General features: G+C 43.4%; 1 protein-coding gene across 1 annotated transcript in view; it reads right to left on the bottom strand.

Annotated features, from left to right (window-relative positions):
• Positions 1 to 18,161, bottom strand: part of cngb1a (cyclic nucleotide gated channel subunit beta 1a) — a gene marked incomplete at both ends in the record, with an annotated part of 77,732 nt that overhangs the window by 13,731 nt on the left and 45,840 nt on the right. Inside the window, 4 exons of the mRNA XM_084154052.1 lie at positions 373 to 406; positions 504 to 753; positions 12,511 to 12,552; positions 14,875 to 15,018. Of these exons, the coding sequence (XP_084010178.1) occupies positions 373 to 406; positions 504 to 753; positions 12,511 to 12,552; positions 14,875 to 15,018 (470 nt within the window). The remainder of the gene's footprint in view (positions 1 to 372; positions 407 to 503; positions 754 to 12,510; positions 12,553 to 14,874; positions 15,019 to 18,161) is intronic.

The following is an 18,161-nucleotide window of genomic DNA, read 5'->3' as shown; positions in this document are numbered from 1 at the left end:
GGTGTGGAAGAACTTGACTGCCCTGCACACAGCCCTGACCTCAACCCCATCCAACACCTTCGGGATGAATTAGAACGCAGACTGCAAGCCAGGCCTAATCACCCAACATCAGTGTCCGACCTCACTAATGCTCTTGTGGCTGAATGGAAGCAAGTCCATGCAGCAATGTTCCAACATCTAGTGGAAAGCCTTCCCAGAAGAGTGGAGGCTGTTATAGCAGCAAAGGGGGGACCAACTCCATATTAATGCCCATGATTTTGGAATGAGATGTTCGACGAGCATGTGTCCACATACTTTTGGCAATATAGTGTATATACGCTACTGTTAAGCATTGATGAATATCCTCATATTACATGGAGCAGGAAGACTCACCTTCACACCCTCCTTTGTCGGCACCGTCCTCTTCCTGTAATGAGAGCAGTGAACATAAAAAAAAACCAATAACACCCATGTAACTACAGTGTAATAACAAGGATCCTGTTGGCTGTTAAAATGTTCCCTACCTGAGGGGCGGCAGTAGGCGGAGCTTTCTGGTCGGCTGGTTCTGGCTGTTCGGTCACTGCCGGGGCCTCTGTCACTGGGGGAGACTGTTTCTTTGGCGGCTCTGGCTCTGGTTCTGGTTCTGGTTCTGGTTCTGGTTCTGGTTCAGGGGAGGCCTCTCTGGGGGGAGACACTGGGGGGCTTGGTTCAACTGGCTCCGCCTCTGCCTCAACCTCAGGCAACCCTTCGGCTGGACACACATCCACCAGGCACCTGGAGAGGGAGTGTGGTCCAATCAGTGCAGCTTTACTGTGTGAGATAGCCAATAGGAGTAGAGTTAAACACTGAGAGAACCTATCAACACAGTCTTAGTGCTGGAAGTGAAACAGAGAAAATAATGATGACAAACACAAATCCACCTAGCTCTGGTCCAGGGCGTTAGAGCTGCTTGCTAGAAGGCTCAGTGTAACATAGGCATATGTGGGCTTACAGAGTAAGAAAATGCCTCACAATTGCAGATAATTAATTATCCACTGGTAAGAAAATAATTGATATCCGTCACTGAAACAGATACAGCCATAACTCACCAACAATTTAGACAGATTGTTCCATATTAGACAACTCACTCAGAACCCATTGGAAAATCTCTCTGAAGATTGTTCTCTAAAGCCTATGTGGTCTCCTTCTTCCGTGACTGTTTGCCTCTTAATTGTGGCAAATACAATGTAAAATACAGTGCGTGGTCTCACTCTTTCTGATAACCGGATTGGTTGATTTGGAGGAAAAATGTCTGAGCTTGATGTGAACTAATTTATATGACTGCCCTGATAATATTTGTCATTCGGGAGTGTGAGGATGGATACTGGGGAGAGGGATATACTTAGGTTTTGTCTTTGAATTGGCTTCTGTCTGTTTGACATTGGGTTAGATCTCAACTATGTTTATATGAATGAAGCAATTGTTTTATGACAAAGGTAAACATATCCCAGACTAGTCATCCTTAGCCTCGCCGCCGGCCCTCCAATGAGAGTACAGTATCTGGCTTGCGAGACTAAGTCATTCTTAATGGTCTAAATTTGGTTTTAGAACCTACCTTTTCAGGTCCGCTCTGATTCAATGAGGGATTGGCGGCACAAGGCAATACAAGAGACATGTCAAACTGAATAAGATCTTGTCTCACCATTTCTATCAGCTCTCAAGCTCGGCACAAAGCACTGTTGTTAGGCCTATGGACTGTTGCTTTAGCATGCTATAGTCTCCAAAGACTGATCAGCAGATAGCGCTAAAGCTGCTTAGTTAATTCATTGCTCAACCTCCAAGTGATAGCTGTAACAGTGTAAACAATGTTGTACAGTGCCTTCAGAAAGTATTCACACCCCTTGACTTTTTCCACATTTTGTTGTGTTACAGCCTGAAACTAAAATGAGATTTGTGTCACTGGCCTGAACACAATACCCCATAATGTCAAAGTGGAATTATGTTTTTAGATATTTTTACAAATTAATAAAAAATGAAAAGCTGAAATGTCTTGCGACAATAAGTATTTAACCTCTTTGTTATGGCAAGCGTAAATAAGTTCAGGAGTAAAACATTTATACTAAGCTAACATATGGAATAGATTTGGAATCTTAGGAACCCTTTAGGTATATATATATATATATATATATATATATACAGTATATACAGTGTATCAAATACTTGTTCTCCCTACTATATATATATATATATATAGTACCAGTCAAAAGTTTGGACACACCTACTCATTCAAGGGTTTTTCTTTATTTTTAGTATTTTTTACATTGTAGAATAATAGTGACAACATCACAACTATGAAATAACACATATGGAATCATGTAGTAACCCCAAAGGTTTTCAACAGGACAATGACCCAAAATACACCTCCAGGCTGTGTAAGGGCTATTTGACCAAACAGGAGAGTGATGGAGTGCTGCATCAGATGACTTTCACAATCCCCCGACCTCAACCCAATTGAGATGGTTTGGGATGAGTTGGACCGCAGAGTGAAGGAAAAGCAGCCAACAAGTGCTCAGCATATGTGGGAACTCCTTCAAGACTGTTGGAAAAGTATTCCAGGTGACTACCTCATGAAGCTGGTTGAGAGAATGCCAAGAGTGTGCAAAGCTGTCACCAAGGCAAAGGGTGGCTACTTTGAAGAATTTCAAATATAAAATACATTTTGATATTTTTAACACGTTTTTGGTTGCTACATGATTCCATATGTGTTATTTCGTAGTTTTGATATCTTCACTATTATTCTACAATGTAGAAAACAGTAAAAATAAAGAAAAACCCTGGAATGAGTAGGTGTCCAAACTTTTGACTGGTACTGTATATAAATATTTTTTTACAAATTGTTTGATAAAATATTGAATTTGGCCTTTAATACTATAGCCCATAGAAACACATTGAATAACACATTCATACATGGCAAAAAAGACAGTTAAAATGTTGTATCATAAGGGATAAGGTTTGAAGTGTCTGTCCTGTATCTAGGAGATATAAGAAAGGTCAGGAAATATTTTAGTTTTTTTGGATACATATTTAACAGCTTATTTTTGGTTGGCACAAAACTACCTCCATACTTCCATTCATTTGTATGGGTTACCTTCAGACGAGTCCCGAGACACTTGCGGGGGTCGTAGAGCAAAACGGAGCATCGTGTTCGTGAGAGTTTCCCCTTTCCACAGTGGGTCATATTAGTTTGTTGCCCAAACGGTTCGAACTCTACAGACAGAAGTTGCCATGTCAGCGTTACCGACTTCAGATGTGTCCCATGGGGCTTATGGGGGCTGTAGAGCAAAACGGAGAACACCATCGTGTTCATGAGAGTCTGATCTTTCCATAGAATGTTAGTATGCCAAACCCTTCGGACGCTACAGACGTTTGTTTTCATGAGAATACCTATTTTCGGGATGTCTCCTGGTCTGACAAACAGTGCTGCAGCTCTGCCACTTTCCACTGCAGATGCGGAAGGGCAACATAGGCAGATATCTGTAGATTAAACTGACGGATTTTGATGGGGATTTTTTTATTATTGTAAGAAAGCCTGTCCCTTTAAGAACTCACTGATGACGTGACAGCTATCACAAGCTGGCAGAGTGTTTTAGTTCATTACCAAGTGCAGCTCGACCACCTACTGCTGCGAACACAAATCTCAGTTTTGGACATTATTTCCTTTCTGACCAATTTATTCATCACTCTGCGTGAATACCAAAACTGTAAGTAAGGTACAGTGGGGAAAAAAAGTATTTAGTCAGCCACCAATTGTGCAAGTTCTCCCACTTAAAAAGATGAGAGAGGCCTGTAATTTTCATCATAGGTACACGTCAACTATGACAGACAAATTGAGAATTTTTTTCTCCAGAAAATCACATTGTAGGATTTTTTATGAATTTATTAGCAAATTATAGTGGAAAATAAGTATTTGGTCACCTACAAACAAGCAAGATTTCTGGCTCTCACAGACCTGTAACTTCTTCTTTAAGAGGCTCCTCTGTCCTCCACTCATTACCTGTATTAATGGCACCTGTTTGAACTTGTTATCAGTATAAAAGACACCTGTCCACAACCTCAAACAGTCACACTCCAAACTTCACTATGGCCAAGACCAAAGAGCTGTCAAAGGACACCAGAAACAAAATTGTAGACCTGCACCAGGCTGGGAAGACTGAATCTGCAATAGGTAAGCAGCTTGGTTTGAAGAAATCAACTGTTGGAGCAATTATTAGGAAATGGAAGACATACAAGACCACTGATAATCTCCCTCGATCTGGGGCTCCACGCAAGATCTCACCCCGTGGGGTCAAAATGATCACAAGAACGGTGAGCAAAAATCCCAGAACCACACGGGGGGACCTAGTGAATGACCTGCAGAGAGCTGGGACCAAAGTAACAAAGCCTACCATCAGTAACACACTACGCCACCAGGGACTCAAATCCTGCATTGCCAGATGTGTCCCCCTGCTTAAGCCAGTACATGTCCAGGCCCGTCTGAAGTTTGCTAGAGTGCATTTGGATGATCCAGAAGAGGATTGGGAGAATGTCATATGGTCAAATGAAACCAAAATAGAACTTTTTGGTAAAAACTCAACTCGTCGTGTTTGGAGGACAAAGAATGCTGAGTTGCATCCAAAGGACACCATACCTACTGTGAAGCATGGGGGTGGAAACAACATGCTTTGGGGCTGTTTTTCTGCAAAGGGACCAGGACGACTGATCCGTGTAAAGGAAAGAATGAATGGGGCCATGTATTGTGAGATTTTGAGTGAAAACCTCCTTCCATCAGCAAGGGCATTGAAGATGAAACGTGGCTGGGTCTTTCAGCATGACAATGATCCCAAACACACCGCCCGGGCAACGAAGGAGTGGATTTCAAGGTCCTGGAGTGGCCTAGCCAGTCTCCAGATCTCAACCCCATAGAAAATCTTTGGAGGGAGTTGAAAGTCTGTGTTGCCCAGCGACAGCCCCAAAACATCACTGCTCTAGAGGAGATCTGCATGGAGGAATGGGCCAAAATACCAGCAACAGTGTGTGAAAACCTTGTGAAGACTTACAGAAAACGTTTGACCTGTGTCATTGCCAACAAAGGGTATATAACAAAGTATTGAGAAACCTTTGTTATTGACCAAATACTTATTTTCCACCATAATTTGCAAATAAATTCATAAAAAAATCCTACAATGTGATTTTCTGGATTTATTTTTCTCATTTTGTCTGTCATAGTTGACGTGTACCTATGATGAAAATTACAGGCCTCTCTCATCTTTTTAAGTGGGAGAACTTGCACAATTGGTGGCTGACTAAATACTTTTTTTCCCCACTGTATATGTTTTCCCCCTGTTTTACTGACGAAGTTGTCAATAGTTAAAGAATATTTTCGTCATTATTACATTATGTGTCTAGTTTTTTATATAATAGCTGTCTAACATTGTTAGCTACATTTTTGCTTGTCATTGTTAGCTGGTTAGTCTGATGTTGCTAGCTACTTGTATTTTCGTTTCAGTCATTGGATTATTATAACAGATGAGAGCTGAATATCTTCTTTTGTTATTGCTAAATGAATGTGCATTTTCTTAGTATTGATGCCATTGTATTCATGTTTATTATTTCCAGACCACATCTTGTATGGATAAATGGACAGTTAATTGGATAATCGTACCTGAGTGACATGGCACAGAATTGCAAACATTGTTAATCTCCAATCAACATTAAAGAACCCTAAACTGAGGAACTGTCTCTCTCACCTTCTCTCTAATAGGAGTACAATCTCCATAACTAAACCTACTTAATCAGTGTATACATTCCAGAGGCATCACCCGCTAATTCAATTATGTTCATTAGATTGATGCAAGTCACATAATAAGTTGCATGGGCTCACTCTGTGTGCAACAATAGTGTTTAACATGATTTTTGAATGACTACCTTATCTCTGTACCCCACACATACAATTATCTGTAAGGTCCCTCAGTCGAGCAGTGAATTTCAAACACAGATTCAACCACAAAGACCAGGGAGGTTTTCCAAAGCCTCGCAAAGAAGGGCACCTATTGGTAGTTGGGTAAAAAAAATTAATAGCAGACATTGAATGTCCCTTTGAACATGGTGAAGTCATTAATTACACTTTGGATGGTGTATCAATACACCCAGTCACTACAAAGATACAGGCGTCCTTCCTAACTTAGTTGCCGGGAGGAAGTATACCGCTCAGGGATTTCACCATGAGGTCAATGGTGACTTTTAAACAGTTACAGAGTTGAATGGCTATGATAGGAGAGAACTGAGGATGGATCAACAACATTGTAGTTACTCCACAATACTAACCTAAATGGCAGAGCAAAATGAAGGAAGCCTGTACAGAATAAAACATCACTGAGTACCATTCTTCATATTTTCAAGCATGGTGGTGGCTGCATCATGTTATGGGTATGCTTGTCATCGGCAAGGACTAGGGAGAAACAGAATAGAGCTAAGCACAGGCACAATCCTAGAGGGAAACTATGTTCAGTCTGCTTTCCAACAGACACTGGGAGATAAATTCACATTTCAGCAGCACAATAACCTAAAACACAAGCCCAAATATACATTGGAGTTGCTTACCAAGATGACATTGAATGTTCCTGAGTGGCCTAGCTATGGTTTTGACTTAAAATCGGCTTAAATCTATTGCAAGACTTGAAAATGTCTGTCTAGCAATGATCAACAACCAACTTGACAGACCTTGAAGAATTACAAAAATAAGAATGTGCAAATATTGTACAATCCAGGTGTGCAAAGCTAGAGAGACTTACCCAGAAAGACTCACAGCTGTAATAACTACCAAAGGTGATGCTAACATGTATTGACTCAGGGGTGTGAATACTTAAGTAAATTAGATATTTATGTACTTAATTAGCAATTTAATGTGGGGTATTGTGTGTATTTTTATTGTGAAACAATCAAGAAATAAGACAAAAAGACAGAACCTGAGCGTGCATAACTATTCACCCCCCCCCCCCCCCCCCCCAAAGTCAATACTTTGTAGAGCCACCTTTTGCAGCAATTACAGCTGCAAGTCTCTTGGGGTATGTCTATATAAGCACATCTAGCCACTGGGATTTTTGCCCATTCTTCAAGGCAAAACTGCTCCAGCTCCTTCAAGTTGGATGGGTTCCGCTGGTGTACAGCAATCTTTAGGTCATACAACAGATTCTCAATTGGATTGAGGTCTGGGCTTTGACTCGGCCATTCCAAGACATTTAAATGTTTCACTCGGCTGTTGCTTTAGCAGTATGCTTAGGGTCACTGTCCTGCTGGAAGGTGAACCTCCGTCCCAGTCTCAAATCTCTGGAAGACTGAAACAGGTTTCCCTCAAGAATTTCCCTGTATTTAGCGCCATCCATCATTCCTTCAATTCTGACCAGTTTCCCAGTCCCTGCCGATGAAAAACATCCCCACAGCATGATGCTGCCACCACCATGCTTCACTGTGGGGATGGTGTTCTCTGGGTGATGAGAGGTGTTGGGTTTGCGCCAGACACAGTGTTTTCCTTGATGGCCAAAAAGCTCAATTTTAGTCTCATCTGACCAGAGTACCTTCTTCCATATGTTTGGGGAGTCTCCCACATGACTTTTGGCGAACACCAAACGTGTTTGCTTATTTCTTTCTTTAAGCAATGGCTTTTTTCTGGCCACTCTTCCGTAAAGCCCAGCTCTGTGGAGTGTACGGCTTAAAGACAGATACTCCAATCTCCGCTATGGAACTTTGCAGCTCCTTCAGGGTTACCTTTGGTCTCTTTGTTGCCTCTCTGATTAATGCCCTCCTTGGCAGGTTTGTTGTGGTGCCATATTCTTTCCATTTTTGAATAATGGATTAATGGTTTTCCGTGGGATGTTCAAAGTTTCTGATATTTTTTTATAACCCAACCCTGATCTGTACTTCTCCACAACTTTGTCCCTGACCTGTTTGGAGAGCTCCTTGGTCTTCATGGTGCCGCTTGCTTGGTGGTGCCCCTTGCTTAGTGGTGTTGCAGATTCTGGGGCCTTTCAGAACAGGTGTATATATACTGAGATCAAGTGACACTTAGATTGCACACAGGTGGACTTTATTTCACAAATTATGTGACTTCTGAAGGTAATTGATTGCACCAGATCTTATTTAGGGGCTTCATAGCAAAGGGGGTGAATACATATGCATGCACCACTTTTCCGTTATTTAATTTTTATACTTTTTTGAAACAATTTTTTTAATTTTTTTTTGAAATCCAAATAAAAATAAAATAAAATTACAGGTTGTAATGCAACAAAATTGGAAAAACGCCAAGGGGGACAAATACTTTTGCAAGGCACTGTACCATGACTGGGGATGGACATTACTTCTGAACACTCAAAATAGTAATCTTAAACTCCACAGAATAAATAAAACACTCTTTGGCCTTTGGGTTCAGTGAAAGCCAAAAAGCTGAGCGCATATGGGGACAGCAAACCTTTTAGCTGCATGGGAATGCCATGAGGCGTGAGTAGCCTTGGTGTAAAAAACAAAGCAGGATTAAGCCTCTACCTGCTAATGATTTGGCTTACTCAGTGATCTTATTCTCCACTTTAGGCTCCACAGATTTAGCTTTGTTGTCTTCAGATATCTCAATGTCTTCAGCGACTACAATATCCATTAGAGTATTGTCTTCAATGCTCTGAATTTTCTCAATGACAGTAACCTCTATGACTTTATTTTTCTCAGGACTTCTATTCTCCATGCTCTCGTCGCTCTCGTGAAGCAGCTTCAACCTGGACAATTTGACCATGAGAAGGTTAGGAATTAAACATTCAAACTCTATCACTTAGCAACTCTATCAGCACTCAAGCTGGGGAGAAAGCGCTGCATGGAATGTTGGCTTTGAATCCATGCAGTTTAGAGTTAATTGCAGTAAGTACTGAAGCTGCCCAATAATATGTAACCAATTAATAATCAGTTAACAATATGTGTTACCATAAATCTTAACTTTGTTCAGCTTTACAAGTTTGTGCCCAAGCACTGTCCATATATACTGAACAAAAATATAAACGCAACATCTAAAGTGTTGGTCCCATGTTTCATGAGTTGAAATAAAAGAGCCCAGAAATGTTCGATTCGCACAAAAAGCTTATTTCTCTCAAATGTTTTGCACAAATTTGTTTACATCCCTGTTAGTGAGCATTTATCCTTTGCCAAGATAATCCATCCACCTGACAGGCATGGCATATCAAGAAGCTGATTAAACAGCATGATCATTACACAGGTGCACCTTGTGCTGGGGACAATAAAAGGCTACTCTAAAATGTGCAGTTTTGTCACACAACACAATGCCACAGATGTCTCAAGTTTTGAGGGAGCGTGCAATTGGCATGCAGACTACAGGAATGTCCAACATAGCTGTTGCCAGAGATTTGAAAGTTAGTTTCTCTACCATAAGCCGCCTCCAACGTCGTTTAGAGAATTTGGCAGTACATCCAACCGGCCTCACAACTGCAGGCCACGTGTAACCACGCCAGCCCAGGACCTCCACATCCGGCTTCTTCACCTGCAAGATCGTCTGAGGAGGGGTAGGGGGGTGCTGAGGAGTATTTCTGTCTGTAATAAAGCCCTTTTGTGGCGAGAAACACATTCTGATTGGCTGGACCTGGCTCCCCAGTAGGTCAGCCTGGCTCCCAAATGGGTGGGCCTATGCCCTTCCAGGCACACCCATGGCTTCGCCCCTGCCCAGTCAAGTGAAATCTATAGTTTACTGCCTAATTTATTTATTTATTTCAATTGACTGATTTCCTTCTATGAACTGCAACTCAGTAAAATCTTTGAAATTGTTGCATGTTGCATTTATATTTTTGTTCAGTATAGATGACGCTGAGTTTTTTGTTTTCATGGTCCTTCAAGCCAGATAGGTAAAATTACATTCTTCTACAGGTCATGGCATATTATGTACCAGTTGTCCCAATCATGCTCCATTAAGCAAGTTTAAACGTTTACACCAACCCCTTTATCCTAGTAGTTTAAGAGGAAAAAACAAGTTACCCCTTATCCCGACCTTCAACTTGTTATGTAAAAGGCGCAAAGCTGTACATCTGTGACATTGGGTGCCATGAGGAATGAGTAGCCTAGTTTATGTGGTATCAAAGCACAACTTCTCAGCACAGGAAGCACATTCCAAAGCGGGAATAAGCCTCTATCTGGTAATGATTCTGCTTACTCAGTGATCTTAATGTCCTCTGTAAGCTCCAAAGCGTCAATGTAGTCCTCAACGACAATATTGTCCTCAGCAACTTTTATGTCTTGGTTGACCGTTTTCTCCTTTAATATTTTATTCTCTTCAGTGATTATAATAATGACTGAAACTTCTGCTATCTTATTCTTCTCAGGACTTATTTTCTCCTGAGATATCTTATTCTCTACAGTTACTATATTCTCCCCTGCAACTTTTCTGGCTTCATTGACTGTTATCTTATTGGATATTTCCTGCATAGTATTCTGTTCATTAATCTTAATTTTCACAATGACTGTCACCTCTTCTGTTATTTTATTCTCTTTAGATATCTTATTATCCTGTGTGGTCGTAATGTCTTCAACAATGTTAATTTCCTCAATGACGGTAATCTCATCTGTAACCTCTGGAATCGTATTTTCCTCAGAACTTTTATTTTCCTCTGCTACTTTAGTCTCCACAGATATCATCTCTCCAACGGCCATCTCTCCAACCACTATATTCCTATAAGAAGATTTTTTGTCCTTATTTACATGCGTTTCCTCAGGTATCTTGATATCTGTTGTTAGGATGCTCTCTTCAATCTTAATTTTCTCAACGGCAGTAACCTTTGTTATCTTCTTCTTGTCAGGACTTTTATTTTCCTCTGTAACTTCTTTCTCCTCTGACATCTTATTTTCCTGTATAGTTGGACTTTCTCCAGTACTCTGAATTATTTCCTCAATGACCTCAATAACCTCATCTGTAACCTCTGTTATTTTATTCTTGTCAGGACTTTTATTTTCCTCTGTAACTTCTTTCTCCTCTGACATCTTATTTTCCTGTATAGTTGGACTTTCTCCAGTACTCTGAATTATTTCCTCAATGACCTCAATAACCTCATCTGTAACCTCTGTTATCTTATTCTTGTCAGGACTTTTATTTTCCTCTGTAACTTCTTTCTCCTCTGACATCTTATTTTCCTGTATAGTTGGACTTTCTCCAGTACTCTGAATTATTTCCTCAATGACCTCAATAACCTCATCTGTAACCTCTGTTATTTTAATATTGTCAGGACTTTTATTTTCCTCTGTTACTTTAGTCTCAGATATCTCCTCTCCACTGACTATATTCTCCACTGCTGTTTCTGTATTCTGATCGTATTCTTCTATGACTGTAACCTCTATTACATTAGTCTCTTTAGAGACCAAACTATTCTCCTCAGCGGCAACTTTTTTGTCTTCATTTGTATTTTTCTCCTCAGATATCTCATTATCTTGTGTAATGGTGTTCTCTTCAACAATCTTAATTTTCTCAACGACTGTAACCTCTGTTAGTTTGTCCTTGTCAGGATGATCATTTTCCTCTGTTACTTTTTTCTCCTCAGATATCTTGTCATCGTCAGTGATTACATTCTCTTCAGGAGCAACTTTTGTGTCTTCGTTGAAATTACTCTCATTGGGTATCTTATACGCCACTATGGCCGTATTCTGTTCAATGTTCTTAGTTTCCTCAATGATTGTAACCTCTCTTATTTTAGTCTCAGATATCGTATTATCCTGTGTAGTCGTATTATCTTCAGTTTTTGGAATTATTTTCTCAATTACTATAACCTCCTCTGTTACTTTATTCTCCTCAGTTATCTGAAGAGATATCTTATTTTCCTCTGATATCTTATTCTCTTCAGGACTCTTATTTTCCATGCTCTCGTCGCTCTCCTCCTGAAGCATTTGCAACCTGGACGGTGTGCAGAAGGGGACAAACAGAGCTTCAGACAGTCTCAGACAGTTAGACAGTCATAAACTGTAGTTTTAAACATGTACAGAGCTCGATTTACACATCCATTTTCAATAGTGCTCCCCAAATAGTGGGCAAAACCAATATTGATAGTTTTAGTGCTTAATCCGCTTATTGAGGTGCCTTGATGCAACTCCAGTTACCCCTGTCATTTGAACAGCTGCATCCATATCATTAGCAGACAAACAGCAGACAAACAGAGCCCCTCAGCCCTCCAGAAAGTATGTAGGCTACTGTGCAGCAGTGTTAGAAATAGCAAGCTCCGTATCCTATCAAACATCTGGTTTATGAGTCAAACTGTAGAGGGAAGAGGATGGGGTCAAAGGTTTGGATATGAGATGTTAAAATGCTTGAGATGGAAGCTGCCCCTAACTACAGGGTCAGATTAGACAACCCCTGACTATAATCTTAACCATTAGGGTGGCGATTTAATGTCTGAGTCCGGAGAAGTGGTTAAGGGCAACATTCATCTAATCTGCTGTGGATAGAAGCATTGAAGAATAACAGGAAGTAGGAGAGGGACTTACTCAGGGTCTTCCTCGTTCTCTTCCTCCTGGATATTGGGCAGTCTTTGCAAAACAGAGAGTGAGCAGGACGATTATTGAGGGTTGTCTCCTTGGTGATGCCATGTCCTGGTGTGTGTATGTGTTTGTGTGTGTGACATAGCAAGCCGCGGCATTAAGTGCAGCTCGCAGCCCTACATCATGCTTTTCGTCACAACCCAGTGATCATCACTTCATTGGCCCAGTCTTAGAAGCATCATCAGCTCAGCACGAACCAGCTCAGCAACATACACTCCAGCACTCTCACGTGTTCAAGAGGGGAGGGGATGGATGTTAATTCACCTTTGTGTGAGTAAGTGTGTGTATATGTACAGTACCAGTCAAAAGTTTCAAGGGTTTTGCTTTATTTCTACTATTTTCTACATTGTAGAATAATAGTGAAGACATCAACACTATGAAATAACACATGGAATCATGTAGTAACCAGAAAAGTGTTAAACAAATCAAAATATATTTTATATTTGAGATTCTTCAAATAGCCACCCTTTGCCTTGATGACAGCTTTGCACACTCTTGGCATTCTCTCAACCAGCTTCATGAGGTAGTCACCTGGAATGCATTTCAATTAACAGGTGTGCCTTGTTAAAAGTTAATTTGTGGAATTTATTTCCTTAATGCGTTTCAGCCAATCAGTTGTGTTGTGATACAGAAGATAGCCCTATTTGGTAAAAGACCAAGTCCATATTATGGCAAGAACAGCTCAAATAAGCAAAGAGAAACGACAGTCCATCATTACTTTAAGACATGATGGTCAGTCAATCCGGAAAATTTCAAGAACTTTGAAAGTTTCTCGCAAAAACCATCAAGCGCTATGATGAAACTGGCTCTCATGAGGACCGCCAAAGGAATGGAAGACCCAGAGTTACTTCTGCTGCAGAGGATAAGTTCATTAGAGTTACCAGCCTCAGAGATTGCAGCCCAAATAAATGCTTCACAGAGTTCAGGTAACAGACACATCTCAAAATCAACTGTTCAGAGGGGACTGTGTGAATCAGGCCTTCATGGTTGAATTGCTGCAAAGAAACCACTACTAAAGGACAAGAATAATAAGAAGAGACCTGGACATTAGACCAGTGGAAATGTGTCCTTTTGGTCTGGAGTCCAAATTGGAGATTTTTGGTTCCAACCGCTGTGTCTTTGTGAGACGTGGGGTGGGTGAACGGATGATCTCCGCATGTGTATTTCCCACCGTAAAGCATGGAGGAGGAGGTGTTATGGTGTGGGGGCACACTTAACCAGCATGGCTACCACAGCATTCTGCTGCGATACGCCATCCCATCTGGTTTGGGCTTAGTGGGACTATCATTTGTTTTTCAACAGGACAATGACCCAACACACCTCCAGACTGTGTAAGGGCTATCTTACCAAGAAGGAGAGTGATGGAGTGCTGCATCAGATTACCTGGCCTCCACAATCCCCCGACCTCAACCCAATTGAGATGGTTTGGGATGAGTAGGACGGCAGAGTGAAGGAAAAGCAGCCAACAAGTGCTCAGCATATGTGGTAACTCCTTCAAGATGGCGCCGGAGGAGATGGCTGCCGTTTTACAGCCCTCTAACCAATTGTGCTATTATGTGTGTTTTTTTGCATTATTTGTAATTTATTCTGTACACAATGTTTCTGCCACCGTCTCTTATGACCAAAAAGAGCTTCTGGATATCAGGACAGTGATTACTCACCTCGTATTGGATGAAGATTTTTTCTTCAATGAGTTGGACGTAAAGGATATTCTACAGACACCCGACAAGGCCCAAATCCCCGTCATTCGCATGAGAAAGAGACAGAGATATCGTGGACGTAGGTCGGGGTGCCTTGTAAGTATCTGACGGCGAGCGAGTAATCTGCCTCTTCCATCAATCCTATTAGCCAACGTACAATCATTTGAAAACAAAATGGACGACCTAAGATCAAGGATATCCTACCAATGGGAAATTAAAAACGGTAATATCTTATGTTTCACTGAGTCGTGGCTACACATGTTGTATTCGGCGCATGTGGCAAATTCAATTTGATTTGATTTGAAAATCATTCCAGGTGAAGCTGGTTGAGAGAATGCCAAGAGTGTGCAAAGCTGTCATCAAGGCAAACGGTGGCTATTTGAAGAATCTCAAATATAAAACATATTTTGATTTGTTTAACACTTTTTTGGTTACTACGTGATTCCATATGTGTTATTTCATAGTGTTGATGTCTTCACTATTATTCTACAATGTAGAAAATAGTGAAAATAAAGAAAAACCTTTGAATGAGTAGGTGTGTCCAAACTTTTGACTGGTACTGTATGTGTGTGTATGTGTTTCTCTGTGTGCGTGTGTGTGTGGGACTTACTGCTCTCCATCAGCCTCCTGCTGTGAGTCTGTGGCCCTCTGGGCACTGGCAGCCTGCTCCTCCTCTAGTTGTCTAACTGCCATCTCAGCTGCCTGCCTGGCCACTTCCTCAGCCATCCTTGCTTCTTCTAACTGCTGCTGCAGCCTGGAGACCAGGTCAGAGGGCAGGGGTCAATACATCAGACAATCACACAGAGCCAAAAGGCATTGGTGAACTCAACAGCCAGTCCCAATTCATCACTCATACTGTTCCGAGGCTGCCTCCCCTCCTTGTTCGGGCAGGCTTCAGCGTTCGTCGTCACCGGCCCTACCGCTCCATATATCATCATTCCATTTGTCTTGTCTTGTCAATTACACACACCTGGTTCATATCCCCTCATTAGTCCGTGTATAAGTGTATCTGTCCCCTTGTCCTTGTGGGTGTGTCACGGTTTCGGCCGAGGCGGCCCCTCCTCCTTGTTCGGGCAGGTTTCGGCGGTCGTCGTCTCCGGAGTACTAGCTGCCACCGTTCTATGTTTCTTGTTTGATTGGTTTTGTCTGTTTGTCACACCTGTTTTGTGTTATGTCTCATTAAGCACCCTATTTAGTTCCTTGTTGTTAGTTAGGTGTTGTGTGTAATTGTTTTCTTGCCGTGTTGCTGCGCTACCTATTTTGGTGCGCTATTTAGTAGTTTGCCTCCTTGTTGTTTTAGGAGAGATTTACGCACATGTTTAGTGCGCCCGTTTGGTTACGCCTGTGCTCGCTTTTCTCGCCTCCGGGCTGTTCTTGGATTATTTTGTGTTGATCTACTAAAGACTTTGTTTGGACTTAACTTCTGCGTCCTGCGCCTGATTCCACACCACACCTACCTACAGCAACTCTTGACAGAATTACACACCACATATGGAATCAGCAGGAGCACCCACCGACGTCATGGAGGAGCGTTTTCGTGGTCAAGAGGATCGAATCAACCAGATCGGGCACGCCTTGGACCGCGTCATGAACACCCTCCATCGATGGGAGACAAGCGGGGTACCCACACCCCCACCTATCGCACCATCACCATCGGACAGCCCGCCCGTCCAACTACCGGAACCCAGTGGGATTCGGCTCTCGCTCCCGAGGGCGTACGACGGCACCGCTGCCGGGTGTCAGGGGTTCCTATTACAAGTGGAGCTCTACCTTGCCACCATACACCCGGCGCCCTCGGGATACGAGAGCGTTTCCGCCCTCATCTCCTGTCTCACCGGCAAGGCGTTGGAGTGGGCCAACGCCGAATGGAGGGGAATAGACGCCGCCACAGTCACCTATGCGGAGTTCTCCCGCCGCTTCCGTGCTGTCTTCGACCATCCACCAGAGGGGAAGGCGGCGGGGGAGCGTCTATTCCACCTCCGACAGGGGATGAGGAGCGCTCAAGAGTTTGCGCTGGAGTTCCGGACTCTGGCGGCAGATGCAGGGTGGAATGAGAGGGCCCTCATAGACCACTTTAGATGTAGCCTTCGGGAGGACATCCGCAGAGAGTTAGCGTGCAGGGATACTACACTAACATTTGACCAGTTGGTGGACATGGCCATTCGGCTGGACACCCTGCTCGCGACCCGCGGACGTCCCAGGTGGGGGCCTCCCATTCCACCCTCCAGTGCCTCCGAGCCGAGCCCGATGGAGCTTGGAGGTGCTGGCGCTAGAGGGAGGAGAGGAAGGAGCCCGAGGGGGGCAGTCTCCTGCACCAACTGTGGCCGCGGAGGGCACACCGCGGCTAGGTGCTGGGGAGGGTCCCCTGGTGAGGGAGATGGCAGGTCACACATTGGGGAGTCCTCCCAGGTGAGTAGGCGCCCTACTTACCCAGAGCTTTCTGTCGTACACATTACATTACCTGTTTGTTTCCCACAGGTTGCACCTCGTTCCCAGCATAAGGCGCTAGTCGATTCAGGCGCAGCTGGGAATTTTGTAGATCGTAAATTCTGTGTTAAGTTAGGGATTCCCCTCCTTCCAGTCGATAAGCCCTTCCCTGTACATGCCTTAGATAGTCGTCCGTTAGGATCTGGGTTGATTGGGGAGGTCACAGCGCCACTTAGGATGATGACGCAGGGGGGTCATGAGGAGACGATTCAACTCTATCTGATCGACTCTCCTGCGTATCCGGTGGTACTGGGGCTTCCCTGGTTGATTACCCATGATCCTACGATTTCGTGGCGAGAGAAGGCTCTTAAAGGGTGGTCTGCTCAGTGTGAGGGGCTATGTCTGGGTGTTTCCGTAGGGGCGACCTCGGTGGAGAGCCCGAACCAGATGCCAGCACTGCACATTCCGCCTGAGTATGAGGATTTGGCACTCGTGTTTAGTAAGACCAGAGCGGCACGGTTGCCGCCTCATAGACAGGGGGATTGTGCGATAGACCTCCAGATAGGAGCTGCGCTCCCGCGGAGCCATGTGTATCCTTTGTCACAGGAGGAGAAAAGGGCAATGGAGACTTACATTGCCGAGTCTCTGAGACAGGGATACATACGGCCTTCCACTTCTCCCGCGTCCTCGAGCTTCTTTTTTGTGAAGAAAAAGGATGGAGGTTTGCGTCCGTGTATTGATTACCGCGGTCTCAATCAGGTGACTGTGAAATATAGTTATCCACTCCCGCTGATTGCGACCATGACGGAGTCATTACACGGGGCACGGTTCTTCACAAAATTGGACCTCAGGAGCGCATATAACTTGGTGCGCATTAGGGAGGGCGATGAGTGGAAGACAGCATTTAGTACTACCTCCGGCCATTACGAGTATCTCGTCATGCCATATGGGTTAATGAATGCTCCATCAGTCTTCCAATCGTTTGTAGATGAGATTTTCCGGGACATGCAGGCGCAGGGAGTAGTGGTGTACATAGATGATATTCTTGTGTACAGTTCTACTCGGGCCGAGCATGTAGCCCTGGTGCGCAGGGTATTGAGGAGACTGTTGGAGCATGACCTGTATGTCAAAGCCGAGAAATGTCTGTTCTTTCAGGAGTCAGTTTCCTTTTTGGGTTACCAGTTGTCTGCGTCAGGGGTGAGAATGGAGGTGGACCGAGTGTCTGCCGTGCGTAATTGGCAAACCCCAACTACAGTTAAAGAGGTGCAGCGGTTCTTGGGTTTTGCGAATTACTACCGGAGGTTTATCCGGGGTTTTGGACAGGTGGCAGCTCCCATAACGTCTCTTCTGAAGGGGGGTCCGGTGCGCTTGCAGTGGTCGGCTGAGGCGGACAGGGCCTTTGGGAGACTGAAGGACCTGTTTACCTCGGCTCCGGTGCTGGCGCACCCGGATCCCGCTTTACCCTTCCAA

Source organism: Coregonus lavaretus (genome assembly GCF_964263955.1).
Source record: "Coregonus lavaretus genome assembly, chromosome: 37".
NCBI classification, from domain to species: Eukaryota; Metazoa; Chordata; class Actinopteri; order Salmoniformes; family Salmonidae; genus Coregonus; species Coregonus lavaretus.
The sequence above is the reverse complement of the archived record's forward strand: the minus strand, read 5'-3'. Positions and strand labels throughout refer to the sequence as shown.